The 17,287-nt window shown below is 39.5% G+C and overlaps 1 protein-coding gene across 4 annotated transcripts in view; it reads right to left on the minus strand.

Moving 5' to 3' along the window:
* Positions 1-17,287, minus strand: part of SHANK2 (SH3 and multiple ankyrin repeat domains 2) — a 613,416-nt gene that overhangs the window by 455,065 nt on the left and 141,064 nt on the right. For all 4 annotated transcript variants that reach the window (XM_073347891.1, XM_073347893.1, XM_073347892.1 and 1 more), the window contains one exon: positions 9,431-9,508. In XM_073347891.1, the coding sequence (XP_073203992.1) occupies positions 9,431-9,508 (78 nt within the window). The remainder of the gene's footprint in view (positions 1-9,430; positions 9,509-17,287) is intronic.

The following is a 17,287-nucleotide window of genomic DNA, read 5'->3' on the forward strand; positions in this document are numbered from 1 at the left end:
TCTAGAAATTCTTCTTACCATCTCCATTGCTATTTTTCTTTCTACTTAATTGCGTCTTCTGAAGGAACAATCTCACCAACTCTGCATTTGAGTTTCATGTATTCCTTCCTCCATCTCTATCCATTCAGACTCTCTGAAAATGATTTATGGGAATCTGCCCTCCGTTTTGGCACAGCAGGCTGAAAGCTTGAAAAGAATGTTATTCTAGTCTGTGGATTTTCTGCATAGCTGCGTAATCAGTGGAGACCCTTTGTCAAGTAATTAACACATACAAGAAACAATGTTTTGTTTTAATATGACATGTCAAATTTCAAATATTAGTGGGCTACTTTGTATTAAAGTAAGTCTGCCATAGGTTTAGGGCCTGATCCAAAGCCCATTCAAATTTTTCCTTTAATTCCAATGAATTTTGGATCAGGTTTCCCCAGGCTATATCCTGTGCCATGTTATTTGGCTGGGTGAAGAGGAAGAGGTGTGGAAGGCAAATCCTTGCATCAATTATCTACTCTCAAAGCTATAAAAGCACAAACAGAAAATCTGATGGTAAGAAGGTATAATGTGTATCCATAGAAACTCCAAAGCAAGCAAAATTAATTCTGTTCTTCCATCTTTAACACTCCTGTAACTGTACTTAGCTCTTTGAAATATCTGAAATAGGTCTGTGATGTTACATACACATACACTAGTATGTGTATGAGAGTCAATTCCTAAGGGCAATATTCTTCCTAACTGTGGACTTTCTTGAATTTGTAACTAATTTTAAATCAGATTATTAGTATTACTTCATCAGTGTTAATATCTTATTTTCTCAGTAGAAAAACCCAGTCAAACATTCCAGTACAAATGCATGACAGTCACAATCTGCCCTATGTTTACAAAGTAGACTGCTGAACTGCTAAAATTTATTTTCTCAATCACAAACTGTGGTTTAAACTAATACAAGATACAATTCTTACACCTTTATTCTCATGTAAATGCGTAATATAAACTCTCCATATTTCATGCAACTTTTTTAAGCCTCAATACCTTGACAACTTGGCTTGTTTGTGGGCATAAAATGTCAGAATCAGACTGCAAATATAGGAAAGAGGTACACTGGATTCTAAACTCTTCTGGTCAGGAACTGTATCCTATCCTCCATTTCAACAGTGAAAAATCACTATGAGGCTCTTACCCTCATTGCGACCTATTAGCATTAGGATAGTACTAAATTTTAAAAAATGAACCAAAAACGTATAGAACAAATGTTATAGTTTTACACAAACGAGGACAAAAGCAAGATCTTTTTGATAGGTTAACTAAGGACAGCATGCATCATGGCAAGACATCTGTAAATATTGTCATGGATACGCTGGAATGTGCGGGGACAAATTTTCCACGCAGGCACTTTAGTAAAAGGGTTACACCCCAGGGATGGGAATGTCAAAAACTTAGCTAGATCACATTCCCTTGTCAAGTTAATTAACATGCTCCATTAGTATTGCAATTACATAATCTACATAGAGAGGAAGCACTTCTATTTTACATGTGTAAAGGTATATCTTAAGGGAATGGACAGATGTTCATAATTTAAAATTGGCCTTATATTTTCATGCTTTCAAAAATAAATCAGAGAAAGAAGACTGTCTGTGGGTAAGACTCATTACCTCCCTTCTTTAAAAAAAACCCCTACTATCACTCAACGAGACAATTTATAAAATTCAAAATATCCAAAATAACTTAGCATAATAAAGATTAGGCTTAGCGAAGCCTTTAAAGCAAACTGTCCATGTTGGATATCAGAGAGGATATACATAAGGTTAAAGTTATATCCTCACTTTAATGCAGTTTCAAACTCCCATTAATGCTAATGGGGATTAGGCATGTTCAGTCCAACTCAAAGGGGAATTGTATAGATAATTCATTTATTTTTGTGATGCGCTTGGATACTATAATGATAAGCACCATAGAAAAGCTCATGAGGAAATTAATAATTGTGTCTTCACATCAGTATTTGAATAAAGGGGACAGTAAATAAGGCCTGGGACCACACACTGAGCCACACAGAGAAAACAAAATATTAAATATGTGCTCACTATGGGACTAATGTCCATCCTGCCTTCTGAATTCCTCCTCCATGATGTCTGGGCACAGGAGAGACAGGAGAGACAGCTTCCCTGCTCTCAGCTCTAGTACCTGAACGCTTCTGAGCACAGAGAAGCTAGGAGCAGAAATTGCAGAAAGTCCAGCTTTGCCCCTGTAGCCCTCGACTGAGGCATGCACCATTACAGTGTGGGGATGATGCATGCACACTCTGATCAGCGACGATGGAATTTCCTGAGATTTTAGAAGCTAAAATCAAAAATGTCTCTACTGAGACACGTGCAAACTGCTTTTTTCCCCCCCAAAGGCCTACATAACGTCCCCAAATTATGAAAATTTTCATAATGATGGGAAAAGGCACATACCTGCCACAAAGGCCACACCTCTGCTAAACTTCAAGTCCCTGCTCCAGGGCATTTTGACGTGGGCAAAACATATTTTTCCCTAGCTCCATGTTCTGAAATAACTCAACCATTTTGGCTGAAGGTTTCCAAAAATAATTAATCATGAGGCAGAAATCTGGCATGGAAAAAAATTCAGTACAAACAGTTGAATTTTGGCAAAGTTATAAGTAATTAAAAATAGAGTCCGTATAATGAGAAGTGTCGGGCAACTTTAATAATAGGCAGTGTTATCAGCCACTGCTGACACTACTATTTCTGCTGAAGTCTGTACAGTACAAGCAAATTAAGTACTCATGTTGACTCACATTGCACCCTCAAAGACAGCTCTTCCCTTTGTATTGGACCTAGAATGTATCCCCAAGATAGTTCTTACGTACAGTTAAATAGTGGGATTTTAAGCATACTGGCAAGTTATAAAGTTCTGCATGTTCTTACCCTTATGGATGTTTTTCCATCTAACACTGCACTGGATTTGCTTATGTAATACAACCCATCGGAAAACATATGCAATATTTGTATGGAGTTATTGTCCATTTTAAAAAACTAAGATTGTTGCCTGACAAGATGCACATCTGTCAACTTCAAATTGCACCACAAAACTTCAGCAGCTCACATATACTGCAAAACACTGATGCTCCTGAACTACTAATAGATTCATAGATACTAAGGTCAGAAGGGACCATTATGATCATCCAGTCTGACCTCCTGCACAACGCAGGCCACAGAATTTCACCCACCCACCCCTGTGAAAAACCTCTCACCTATATCTGAGCTACTGAAATCCTCAAATCGTGGTTTAAAGACTTCAAGGAGCAGAGAATCCTCCAGCAAGTGACCCATGCCCCATGCTACAGAGGAAGGCGAAAAACCTCCAGGGCCTCTTCCAATCTGCCCTGGAGGAAAATTCCTTCCCAACCCCAAATATGGCGATCAGCTAAACCCTGAGCATATGGGCAAGATTCACCAGCCAGATACTATAGAAAATTTATTGTAATATGTGGAAGAGATTATTTTAGAAATAAATCTAACAGCATAAAATGGGGCGGGGGGGAGATCAGGTGTGTGGTGGATGATTGATCATGGCAGGATACTGTAGATTCTTTAAAACAGTGGTTCTCAAAGACGGTCCGCCACTTGTTCAGGAAAAGCCCCTGTCGTGCCGAACCGGTTTGTTTACCTGCCGCGTCTGCAGGTTCGGCCGATTCCGGCTCCCACTGGCCACGGTTTGCCGCTCCAGGCCAATGGGGGCTGCGGGAAGTGGCGTGGGCCAAGGGACGTGCTGGCCACCCTTCCCGCAGCCCCCATTGGCCTGGAGCGGCAAACCGCAGCCAGTGGGAGCCGGAATCGGCCGAACCTGCAGACGCGGCAGGTAAACAAACCGGTCCGGCACGATAGGGGCTTTTCCTGAACAAGTGGTGGATCGGCTTTGAGAACCACAGCTCTAAAAGATCTTGCATAAAACTGGTGGAAATAACAGATTGATCTCATAACACAGAAAGAAGGATATAGCAAATATTCAAAGATTTGCTCTAAGGGTTCTCCCTCATGCTCACATGAGAGCAGCACTGCAGCTGCTTATTAGGCCTTCCTACAGTCCCATGATCCCCCTCGTCCCTCCTGATTCTAGCCACAGCTGAAGACAACACCACTTATCCCCTCTTCCATTCAGTCACTGGAGCAGGAAGACCACCCCAACCTCTTCTTTTCTCCACAAATCAGGCAGAAGAGAGATGATTCTACCTCTTTTTATCTACAACCAACTAGAGAGATGTAATCCTAAAACAGCAATTATGTTAGATAACAGAAAGGCAACTAAGGATCTAGTCCTGCAAATTCTTACTCAGATTAACAAAGCAGCTTCCATGAGTAAAGTTTACTTCCAGGAGTAAGGGTTTGCAGGATCAAGTCCCCAAAAACTGAGGAATGTTTCTTTTGTTTCCTGTTTTTTATTTTAATGTGAAGCTAAAGTCGTAGCCCAGATAGGAATGAAATCACATCATGACACTCCTATAGGTGGCACACAAGTTGGCACCGAAAATACAATTTTGTTTCTCAATTTTTATTAAAAAATAAATAAATGAAGTTTAGACAGACTTTTAAAACCACCCACAAAATTCAGGAAGTGTTTAGATACTTTAAGGAAAAGGTCAGTCTTCATATTGGACATTTGAAGGTAGCATAATTTTTGCATAATTTTGTAATAGTTCCATTTGTGCTGTCTGATCGACTGGGTCAACAAAATAAAGACAGATGGTAGTGTATTAATTCTAATGCTTCTTTATTGCAATGCTGCCATTACAGTTTCCTCTGCTGCATTCACAGCAACTAAAGCTTCCCCAGTTTAACATTCTCCACAACTGAAAAATGATACACCACCTAGTGAAATCCATGAATATCTACACTGGACATAGGACCATGACATTGTATTCATTTAGGATATGTCTATACTCCAATTAAACACCCGCGGCTGTTCCATGTCAAATGACTCAGACTCTGGCTAGGTAGCTGTTTAATTATGGTGTAGGCGTTTGGGCTCAGGCTGGAGCCGGAGCTCTGGGACCTTCCCCCCTCACAGGGGAAAGGGGTGAGCCTGAACACCCTCACCACAATTAAACAGCCCCTTAGCTTGAGCCCTGCGAGCCCAAGTCAGCTGACATGGGCCAGCTGCATGTTTTTAATTGCAGTGCAGACATACCCATAGAGAACCAGCAGCTTTATAAAGAATAAAGTGCTCCAGTAGAGTAAAATGAATTGAATGCATTAGTCCTCACCACCTTAGGAAAAGGGACCCCCCAAAAAATAAAAAACCCAATCCACACAAATAATATAAATGACCGCATACCATACATAGGGATTGTTGTCCCACAATAATGGGGTATGAGTCACTAGCCAGCTATGCAGCAGCACTTCTCCTGAGGCTTCCAGCTGTCACTTACTAACCTGCTGTGCCTGTGCTTCCAGCATGGTTAGGCTCATCTGACCCTTCCAATCATTAGGAGCCTGACAACCACCAACAGTGGATTTTACACAGATGTATACATTTGTGGAGTTGTCCTTTTCCTAGTTTTCTGAGAAGGACACAAAGAGACACACTACTGCTGTGATTAATAGAAAAGGAGAAAAAACAAACAAAGGATGTCCGACCTTTCACGCCTCATTTATATTGTGTTTACTCACACCACAAGAAATTTCAGAACAAGAAAGAAAACTGATTCTCAAAGGAAATAAAGCAATCAAAAAATCTAACATCTCTTACAGACACAGACCACACTGGCACATACCCTGCTCCTTAAGAGAGAATGGATGTTTCCAATTTTATTACTTCCATCAGTTTTCTTAATCCATCTCTGGATAGGAAACCTGAATCGTTATGTTGGTCTCCCACCCTGTCTTACTTGAAACCATTACGTTGTAGTGCTTAACAACACCTAGTAACTTGTGCATTTGTCTCACATTTCATTATGCCATGTCATACTGGGTGGTGATCTATTACAAGTGTGAACCTGGTATCTAAGAGATAATACCGTAATGCACTATTTCCCAAAGCATGGGACATGTTCCCAAGTTTGAGCAATGAACTGGCCAGAGTTGCATAGTTGCATGTTCTCCAGAGTCTCAGCTTTCATGTTAAAAAAAATAGTTAGTCTCAAGCTGTTATGGTGGTTTGGAAAACCTTCAGGGTGAAGCAAGTGTAACTAATGCAGGAGGCATCTGCCTGGGTTTTCAGAGAACCTTTAATGTTAGCTCAGAGGTACAACTGGTTCCATTCATGTTCATTGGAACTAACTCAGATGCCAATTATGATACATTTAAACATCAACATTACTTTACTCTACTATTCAAAGCATGTAAGAAAGGACAGGAAGTACTATATTATGAGCTCTATTCCAGTGTTATCTGAAGTGGCCTGAAGGCATGATATAAAAGATATATGAATTAAAATAAGGAAGCCTTTAATATCACATAGCAGAGTTGAAAAAGGGTGCAATTGCTTTCATTTTCCTGAAAGGGGTCTCATTTTGGGAAATACTACCTTAACGCTTCCAGTGCCCACTTCACAATAAGACATTTTTCAATCATACTGTACCATTGCTTTCCATACAACTTTCTACTTATAGAATTGAATATTCTTCTCTTTTCCACTCTTGGTACAAGACAGCTCTCAATCTTGTCTCTGACACATCAGTTTGCATTATGAATGGTTTATTAAAGTTCAGACTAATTAACACAGGTTCTGAAAAAGGGTCTTCTTCAGGGCATCTAAAGGTCCCTGACATTCCCTTGGCCAGATTACTTTTTTTCCTTTCAGGTTTCTTAACTGAGCTTTAGTATGAGAAAACTGTGGAATGAACTTCTGGCAAATCTTGGCTAATCCCATGAAAGATTTCACTTTCTTCTTGGTGGTAGAGATGGCAGCCTCTGCTTTTACCACTGATACTTCAACTTTTACTTCCTCATTCCTGGTATCTTTGATTTCTGGCTTCAGGGCTGCCTAGTACATGTTGCTGGGGATTAATAATCAACCCAGGTTAGATATGCCACACACGGACATGACTCTCCAAAGGGAAAATAAAAGCAAAAAATCCAAACAATCTCTTACAGGGGCATATGACACTGTCACATATCAATAGTTTTTGGACCCAACACATTGTTAATGGAAATTGTTTAAACTGTGTCTGCCACTTGGCACTAGAATACCAGATACTACAGTCATGGGGGGCCAGATTGATAGAGGAGATTTAGCAAATTAGCAGCATCCCCTCCAGATGCAGTGACTGGACTTGCTGTACATCCTTCATGGTACAGCATCCAAGACTCAAACCTAGATCCCTGTGGTTTATAGGCAGCAACTCTATCAGACCACAAAAAAAGCTTGTCTCTGGCTATGTCAGTAGAACCACAGCACAGCTTGTCTCAGCTGGGCATCACTTGTTGCATGTCTTACATACCATACGTGAGATCATCACTAAACAAGGCATTAACAACACTAGTCCATCAGCTGTTTTGAGTTCTGTATTCAATAGCTTGTACAACTGCTACCCTTATTGGTAGTCCCACTAGAGAAGCCATTCTGATATTCGGACTACAAATTGACCCTAACTGTGAGCTCAACTGAGCTGTAGCTCATGAAAGCTTATGCTCAAATAAATTGGTTAGTCTCTAAGGTGCCACAAGTACTCCTTTTCTTTTTGTAAGAGGTGAGTGAAAGTTCATAAAATGTCACAACAACCTATAACAATAAAACTTGTGGGGAAAAGGTGTGGAAAGGAGACAGTCTGAATTAGTCCAAACAAAAAAGGCCTACTGATATAATTCAAGGACTCTGGTAAGATTATGCCTGGTAAACAAAAACAGTGTTTGACCAGAAATCAATAAACCAAAATTGATGTGTCAGAAATTAGGCCTAACTGGTGAATAAAAAAATAAGGGGACAGGCTATTCCACCCATTACTCCCTTTGGGGGTTCTTGTTCCCATTACTCCCTTGGGGGAAAAAGCTGCCTACCACAATGCTGACTGACTGAAAGACGAGAGAAGAGGAAGGAGACAGCTTCACTTTCATGGATGCCACCCCCATGTCTCTTAGGACCTCAGACTTTTTTATCCTTATGTCCTGACATGGCCAGACCAAAGAAAGGGAGTTAGATGACATCACCAGCGGCTCTGGCTAAATTCCAAATAACATCTGGGATGTGAAACTGTCATTCCCCCTCCCACACACATATACCTTCTGTGTTCTTTTCCTTCCCCACCTTATTTCTTTCTCTTTTCTATCCATCCCCTTTTATCATCTGTCCAGTAAGATTATTTTGCAACACTGCTGTAAAGCCTATGACCAGAAAGAGGCAGCTAAATTCAATGCCCCAAACAGCCCAATGCTTGTACAATTTTGTCAAGTCTCAGAGTGGCTGATAAGACCATGTATAGTGCCTATGTTTCTCCAGCAGTGAGGCTGCAAATGAGAATCAACATCAAAGACAGAAGCTGGATATTCACCCTTAGCTATTTTTTCTCTCCTTCTTTTCTGTATGTTTCTCTTGTTTTCTTCTAGGAAACAGGATCGGACTTTAATAGCAACAACAGCAGCTCCAGCCTATCTTAACTAATTTCTTCTCCTTTCCACAAAAAATACAAGTTATTACCATCTAAGACACTGTCAAACATGGAGGTTTTCCTTCTAAAAACTCTCTCCAGCTAAAGAGAAAGAGACCAAAGAATGTTGTTAAAATGAAAGCCTTGCTTAATAATTTACATTTCAAACTCTTTAACTGTCTCCCCCCCCCCCACTCCGTTTCTTTAATAAGGGGTTAAAAGGATTTTTAATAATGTATTTGCCATGGTACCAAGCAGGCTGAGGTCTCTGTATACCAAACCCTGAGCGTTGTTTAAAACTGTCTGATGTTGGACCGTGACTGGGTTATGTTAACACCTTTAACTCATTGGGCACATATATTCCATCTGAATTAATACAACAGGGCTAAGACTAAATTTCTCAGTCTCCTTAAAATGATTCATTCCTGAACTGGGATGAAGCTCGTTGGTAAGGTGGTGAGGGAAAGGTTTAATCACCTGTACTGTATCTGTTCCATTATGAAAATGGTGGTTGATATGTTTTTAAAGTACTAGATACATATTAAAATGATGGTCCAAAGCCACAAAGTTTGCATCTGAATCTGAATGTCCTGAAGCTTCAGAGTTTTTGCATCAGGGATTTCTTTTCCAGACCCACTTAAAATATCATGGTCTCAAATTTTACTGTAGCAATAACTGGGTTATTCGTCTGTTTCCATCTTAGAATGAACTCCCCATTGGTACCCCATGCAGAAGGCCAGCACAAGTTCAATATGTCATATAAATCAAAACAGGGTTTAAGAATACATAGGCCTTTTGCAGATCCTCTGCACAACGGCAAATTTCATCCTTATAGTCTTTTTTTTTTTTTACCTGAAACGAAGATTGGCTGTTATAATTCTTTAACTCCTTGTTGGCTCCTCGGAACAACAGAACTCTTGCACAGCTGTCCTGCAAATTAGAGAAGGAGGAACTCATTGATTATAATCTTTAATCACTAAAAATAGGCTTTAAATTATAAGATTTGGTGGTTATTTGGCATATGTTTTTGAACATAAAACAATAAGTCAACAGCCCAAGAAATATGAAACTCTGTTCCAATCAAAGGATTTAGTTGATTAAAATAATTTTAATTTTCAATAGAGTTGGAAAATTCTTAAATAATGTAGTTATGGGCAAGGTTCAATTTTTCAATGTACTGGAAACAGCATAAGAATGGTCATACTGGGTCAGACCAAAGGTCCATCTAGCCCAGTATCCTGTCTTCCGACAGTGGCTAATGCCAGGTACTTCGGAGGGAATGAACAGAACAGGTAATCATCAAGTTATCCATCCCCTGTCACCCATTCCCAGCTTCTGGCAAAGAGAGGCTAGGGACACCATCCTAGCCCTGCAAGCAAGTGTAAGTAACAACTAAGGGGACTACAGTACTTACTGAGATTTAAATACCTTGTTAACAATTCAGAAAAACATATTACAAAAATTACATCAAGTTATTAAACAAACCAGATTTTACAGCAAAATTAGTGTTTTCAAATTAAACTTTGTACATTAAAGGTCTTTGCTCATGTTGATACCTTCCAACCAGTGGGAACTGTTCAAGGAATAAATTATTGTGTTATATGATCAAGGGTACCACAACCTGGACCTAAATAATTAATATAGATATCCACTAATCAGAGAGGACAGTTTATTACCCCAATTTTACTTTGATTTATCAGTATATATCTCAAACTAAGCAGTTAGCTGTTTTTAATGCAATAGTATATTTAATACAAGTTTTTTTCAAAGAAACTTTTTTTGAGCTGCTGATACTATAACAAAGCCAGTCCTCCATACACAAATAACAACACCACAACACAAAACTAATATACCCTGACCTCCTCCCCAAATGAGAGACCAGATTACATGAGATCAGGTTCTGGTACAGAGTATGTAGTTGAAATCCTATCAGTATATTTTTTTAGTTGAATACACTGTATTGCAGTAAGACACTAGTCTGTACTGTTGTAAAATATTACTGATAATAACCTTATAGAAATTTTTCTATAGATCTGACATTTTTCAGAGCACTTGACTTTTTCTTGATTCATATATAGTATTCTATTTCCACATGTCGTCTTTAATGTTCATCTCGGGACCTGTGCTTAACCAGTCCACAATTCAGAATGTTTTTATGTTTTCTTGTCAGGTATGTTTCTATTAGCTCAGCTAATCCTGATTCACAGACAGGTGTACATACGGAAATTGCCCTTAAAAGAAATTTTCCTCATTCTGCTTTCCGATATACTGAGCCAGATCCTTGGTCCTGGTAAATCCCTTGTACTGCCCCCTTCAGCACAAAGAGGACTTATAGTTGTCCTAAATGGCCCCTGGGTGCCCCTGGGATCAGGGTTCCATAAAGATAGATAACATAAAGCCCCTTTTGCCCACTACTCCCTGTTCTGCTTGACAGGGTAAATCAAGCAGTTTGGCTCTGCATTTCTAGTCAGGATTCTAGCACCTGTCACAGAGAGGTAATTTAATATTCTTAAAAGGGATAGGATGCTAGACAATATAGTTATATATAGGGCCCTACCAAATTCATGGTCCATTTTGGTCAATTTCATAGTCATAGGATTTTAAAAATCATAAATTTCATGATTTCAGCTATTTAAATCTGAAATTTCATGGTGTTGTAATTATAGGAATCATGACCCAAAAAGGAGTCATGGGGTGGTCACAAGGTTATTGTAGGAGGGGTTGCAGTACTGCTACCCTTACTTCGTTGCTGCTGGCGGCGGCGCTGCCTTCAGAGCTGGCTAGCTGGAGAGCGGTGGCTGCTGGTCAGGAGCCCAGCTCTGAAGGCAAAGCCACCGCTTGCAGCAGTGCAGAAGTAAGGATGGCATGGTATGGTATTGCCACCCTTACTTCTGTGCTGCTGCTGGCGGGGCGCTGCCTTCAGAGATGGACACCTGGCCAACAGCCACCCCTCTCTGGCCACCCAGCTCTGAACGCAGTGCAGACGTAAGGGTGACAATACCGTGAACCCCCTAAAACAACCTTGCGACCCCCCTGCAACTCCCTTTTGGGTTGGGACCCCCAATTTGAGAAACACTGGTCTCCCCCATGAAATCTGTATAGTATAGGGTAAAAGAACACAAGAGACCAGATTTCACAGTCCATGACACGTTTTTCATGGCTGTGAATTTTGGTAGGGCCCTAGTTATACAGCAGAGGTGGCCAACTTGAGCCTGAGAAGGAGCCAGAATTTATCAATATACATTGCCAAAGAGCCACAGTAATACGTCAGCAGCCCCCTCATCAGCTCCACGCCACCCCCCACCCCGGTCCCAGCGTCTCCGGCCCACTGGCAGCCCCACAGATCAGCGCTTTCCCCTCTGTCCCCGCACCTCCTGATCAGCTGCTTCGTGGCATGCAGGAGGCTCTGGGGGGGGAGGTGGAGGAGCGAAGGCATGGCAGGCTCAGGGGCAGGAAGCGGTGGAGTGGGGGCGGGGCCTGTGGCAGAGCCAGGGGTTGAGCAGTGAGCACCCCCCAGCACATTGGAAAGTTGGCGCCTGTAGCTCCAGCCCCAGAGTCGGTGCCTATACAAGGAGCTGCATATTAACTTCTGAAGAGCCACAGGTGGCTTCAGAGCCACAGGTTGGCCACGCCTGTTATATAATATTTCCTACCTGTGCTAAGAACTGCATCAAACCAACAGCTCAGGAGAGCACTTTACAGTGCTAAACAGGGACAGGCAAGGAAGAGAGTCTGTCCATCTGTCTGTATCTATCTATAATTAATTCATGGGACCATAATGTTTTTCCAAAGATTTTACATATTAATAATCAGCCAAGGGAAAATTCACGTGCTATAGCCTAAAGAAAGACCTAAAGATTTAAATAATGTTGATAGGGCTTTTGTTCTAGCGATGCCAATAAGTGACCCCTATTTCAAATTCATACCAGATGATCCTAGGCTGGCACAATGCATGTATCATTCAGGTAATATTCACTATGTCCATATGTTCTACCGAGAAAAAATGGGAAGGCTGGATTGCAAGCTTGCATATTAAAGTTCCAAATTTCCCAACTCGGTCCACAATTTGTTCATTAAGGTATCGTGTGTTCTGAAACTCACAGTATTTATAAACTGATCATAATTTAATTTTCAGAGTACCTAAATTCACATTTATTTTATAATTTATTTGTCTTTCATAAAACACAAAATGGTTCTGAAAATACATTTCCCCTTCCCCCACCCCTCTCTTTTTGCAGTTCCTATCCAACAGTTCAAGTATTATGGTTTGTTTCAAGGGTTTTGTAAATTTAGTGTGGGCAATGAATATGTGTACTAAGCTTCAGCTCACAATAAGTTTTATAACCACAAAATATTGGGATTTAGGGTGTTTTATACAATGTGAGAGACTCTGCCAATGGTATAATGTGCAGGACAGAATTGCAACACTTTACAGGCCTTTTTTGCTTAAGTTTCAGTTAATATATTGGCTACATTTTGCAATTAAATACATTGGGATTATACAATAGTTATTCATTCCTTTGAAAATTTTGGACGTGATTTACAAATGTAATACAACTGTTGTATTTTCTGCAACACCACAATATAATTGTATTCCTAGTGCCTTATCCATAGAGCTAATCAAAAAATTTCCAACAAGATGTACCATGAAAATGGTATTTTTCCCTAAGATGAAATTTTTCACAGAATATGTTTGTTATGGTAGAATTTTTTTATAAAAAGATTTTTTTTCCAGTTTGCCCCCTTTCTCTTTCTTTCCCCCCTCTTTTTATTTTTTCCCATTCAGTGAAAAGAGAGATAAAAAGGAAGGGGATGGGGAAGGATTAAAAAACATTTCTTATAGCAAAGAGCTGAATCTATTTAGCTAATACAGAGAAGGTTAAAAAGGATTTGATTAGCCTATAAGTATCTACCAGGGGAACAAATATTTAATGACGAGCTCTTCAATCTAGCAGAGAAAAGTATGTCCAACTGCTGGAAGTTGAAGCTAGGTTAAATTCACACTGTATTTAGGGTAAAAATGTTAATGTTGAGGTTAATTAAACACTGGAACAATTTACCAAGAGTCACGGTAGATTCTCCATTACTAGCAATTTATAAATCAAGATTGGATGTTTTTCTAAAAGATATTCTCTAAGAATTTTTTTGGAGAAGTTCTATGGCCAGTGTTTTAGAGGAGGTCAGCTTAGATGATCACAATGATCCTTTCTGGCCTTGGAAATCTATGAAGAACTGAAAACCCAAAACATTTTCAGATTTTAGGGGTTTTTTTAAGTATTCATGGGACAATTCCCATTAAAAACTATTTGCATTTTTCCACCAGCTCAGTTTATCAGTTCAAAAAAAGTCTACATCACATGTTTAAGATTCTTCCTACCAATGCTACAATTCTGGCTTTTGACAAAGTGCAGTATTGACAGTTTAATAACCTTTGATATTTACCATTTAATGCAGTTTACTTATGACACATAAAATAAACATGAAGCAGCTTTTTAGCCATCAGGGGTTTAAGTGAATTTTATAAAGATGTGTGGGCTGTCAGCAGATTAGATTTGTTGCCTAAAATCAAATATCTATTAGTTGATTTCATAGTAGCACAGTAAGTAAAACAAGTTCAATAGGTTGTATTTTAAAGGAATGTACATATCATACTTGCATAATTTATAAAATATAGACTAATAATTTTATTGAGAGACCAGGAGCTGTAAAGTGACTTTAAAACAAAATCAGGTCATCATTTTATTTAGGTCATCATTTAATTGGCATCCAGGAAGGGGAAATTACTGACTGATGAGAGTATTTCCCAGCAACTCAAATTGGGTTTAAAACAAAATCAAATGGGTAATGACTCCACCTACTGGAATTACAGGGTAAAAAGGACACTGTCACCCATCCTATCCTCCCCATCCACCTCCCTCCCCTTTGCCATAAGATAAAGCATCCTTTAACAGAAGGAACAAAGGAATGGTTTAGTAGAGATCTGTAACAATTACTTACTTACTGGTTCTAACAACAACACTGCCAGTAAATAATTATTCATTTTCACACATCCCTGATCAGCCAGCCCAGGAAACAGGAAACATGTGGGTTATAACAGTGAAATCACAGGATGCAAGGTTCCAGTAAAAGATCCATAAGGAGAACGTCTTGTCTCAGAAATGTCCACTAAAGCTACGATATGCAAGGATTGCAATGTGTGGTAAAGGTTAGTGAACTATAGTATGTGAAGTTTCAATATAAGTTTTTTGTCCTCTTTAATGTTCCACAAAAGTCCATCTGGTGTCAATGGGCCCTCCTTGTTAGCCACGACATAACACCTTTTGTTGGAGAGCAGCACTTTACACTAGCTAATGTCTCTCTCCTCTCTGGTGATTTACAGAGGCTTACAATACAAATGCTTAAATATTCCCTTGCAACATGGGACACAGATGTTATAAGTGAGATGAATGCATGCAGCAACCCACAAGCATTCAAAGTTTGAACACGAAACGCATTCTTATGTTAAATTATTCCAAAAATCGTCTCTTTTGAAAAAATCAAGATATTTTAGAAATACTAAAGGAAGTGAGGAAATCTGCTTTGACAAGTCTTTTTCAATCAAGATGGTAATTAATTAAGAAGCAGATGCTTTAACAGATGTTTTACTAGTTACAATCATGCCTCATTACTTGTGATTTTCTAATGCAATGTAGCATTCCATGCACAGTGTCCTAATATGGTTTTAATACATACAGTGCTGGAATGTTATAAAATGACCCAGTGTGAAAGTAAAAGCACAAAGCCCTGTTTGCCTTATACTTAGGAGTAGTCCCATTGACCTCTCAAAGTTACTCGCTTCAATAAAGCAAGAAGGTTTTGCCTTTGAATTTGCATATCCAAATATGCAAAACAATAGGCTGTAAGGGGGGAAGCATATCTACCAGTAGCAGCTCATTGGTATGACTGCAACTCAAACCTAATGCAGCCAAACTTCACACCCAATAGAGGACTAGATTGAGAGTTTACTCTCAGTCCTGAGAAAGTGTGATGCTCCAGTAGCAGCTCTGGAAAGAATCATAGAAGATTCCTGAGGTCTCTTCCAAGAACTTCAGCTTGGACATCCCTCTGACTTCCAACCCCTCTCAAGATCTTGGCAAAATAGGCTACATCATTACCAAAAGCACCAAATTTGTCCCCACGTCCAGTTAGCTCTGCTTGCTGATGCATGGAAGACTCTGCCAACTCTCCACTTCTCCCTATGCACTTGCATGCAAGGCAAGAGAATCAGACACTCAACTTCTGCTTTCTGCCTAATGTCTGGATTCAAGTCTAGAGTAGGCCCTGCACAGCCAACTCAGAGTGATGGATGGCATCTTAAACCCCTTTACTCCTATGCATAGCCACTCACCGTAGTCTGGCCCATAATTATTAAAAGAAGATTTGTCCAAAATAATTGCAGATATAGAGAGCTATATTTTAAGAGCTACAGCTCTGTGTTCCTTGCATCCTTTTATTTAGTTTATCTGCTCAGGGTCAAATTCTACCATCTACAACTCATGCAGTCCTTTTTCCAGATGTAAATGAGGGCAAAGTTGACCCCAGGGTGGATAAAAATTAATGATTTTTTAAAAAAATAAATTTAAAAAAATCAGATGTTTTTAATTTAAACCGCATTTTTTTTGATAAAATGCTTTTTGAGGAAAAAAACCTATCTTAATTAATTAGTCTCTCACAGTTTGTATGGCAACTTCCACCTTCTCTGTATGTATATATATATATATATCTTCTTACTATATGTTCAATTCTATGCATCCAATAAAGTGGGCTGTAGCCCAAGAAAGCTTATGCTCTAACAAATTTGTTAGTCTCTAAGGTGCCACAAGTACTCCTTTTTGCGGATACAGACTAACACAGCTGCTACTCTGAAACCTATTTAAAGATAGTTTTAATTAAGATACATTATAGCTCAAAGATATCTCATCATGGAATAGGGATTATAAATTCTGATTCTATAGTATGGGACAATATATTCATGTAATGTTTAAGAAAAGTTTTGTAAATGAGTTCCAGTAGTTCATGGATTAGGGACCCAATCTTATGGGGCTCCAGGGGTTTCTGTATAGATTATTTAGGTTAATCGTTCTATCTACGCAATGGGACTCAGTGCTCAGTCTAGAAGATACCATCAGAGATGCTTAGTTTTGCTGTTCTCAAACTGTGGATTTGTGTCGCCAGAGATAACATGCTTGTTAACAGCAAAAATGTTTTTAAATAACTAAATAATATAAGGAGGTGAGAAATGACAGACCTCAGCCCTATTGTACGTCTGCAAATTTGTGTACACATAGTCAATCCCTTACCTCTCTCTAAAAGTGCAAAGTTTCAAAAAGTTCAATGAGTAGAAGATTGCTGGGGGTGGAAAAGATCTGGACAAGGAGAAGAAGTCTGGAGCAAATGTAAGAAGGGAGGGACAGGAAGTAGAAACAAAAGTAAAACTGTTTGAGCAGCATAGTCCAGAAGTCCTGAGGTTTTCTGAGTATAGCCTTCATTGATTTGAGATATATCATACCATTCTCTCACTAGAAGGGAAAACCTATAATGGCAGCAGGCCATAAAAGAGACCCAGTTTGAGAATATTTTAATGAAGTTCCTTTACCTGTGGGTAAGACAGGCATGCGTGCAAAATGCAAACAGTGCAACAAAGAAATGCAAGGCCTGGTTGACGGCATG

Source organism: Lepidochelys kempii, chromosome 6, assembly GCF_965140265.1.
Source record: "Lepidochelys kempii isolate rLepKem1 chromosome 6, rLepKem1.hap2, whole genome shotgun sequence".
Taxonomy (NCBI): Eukaryota; Metazoa; Chordata; order Testudines; family Cheloniidae; genus Lepidochelys; species Lepidochelys kempii.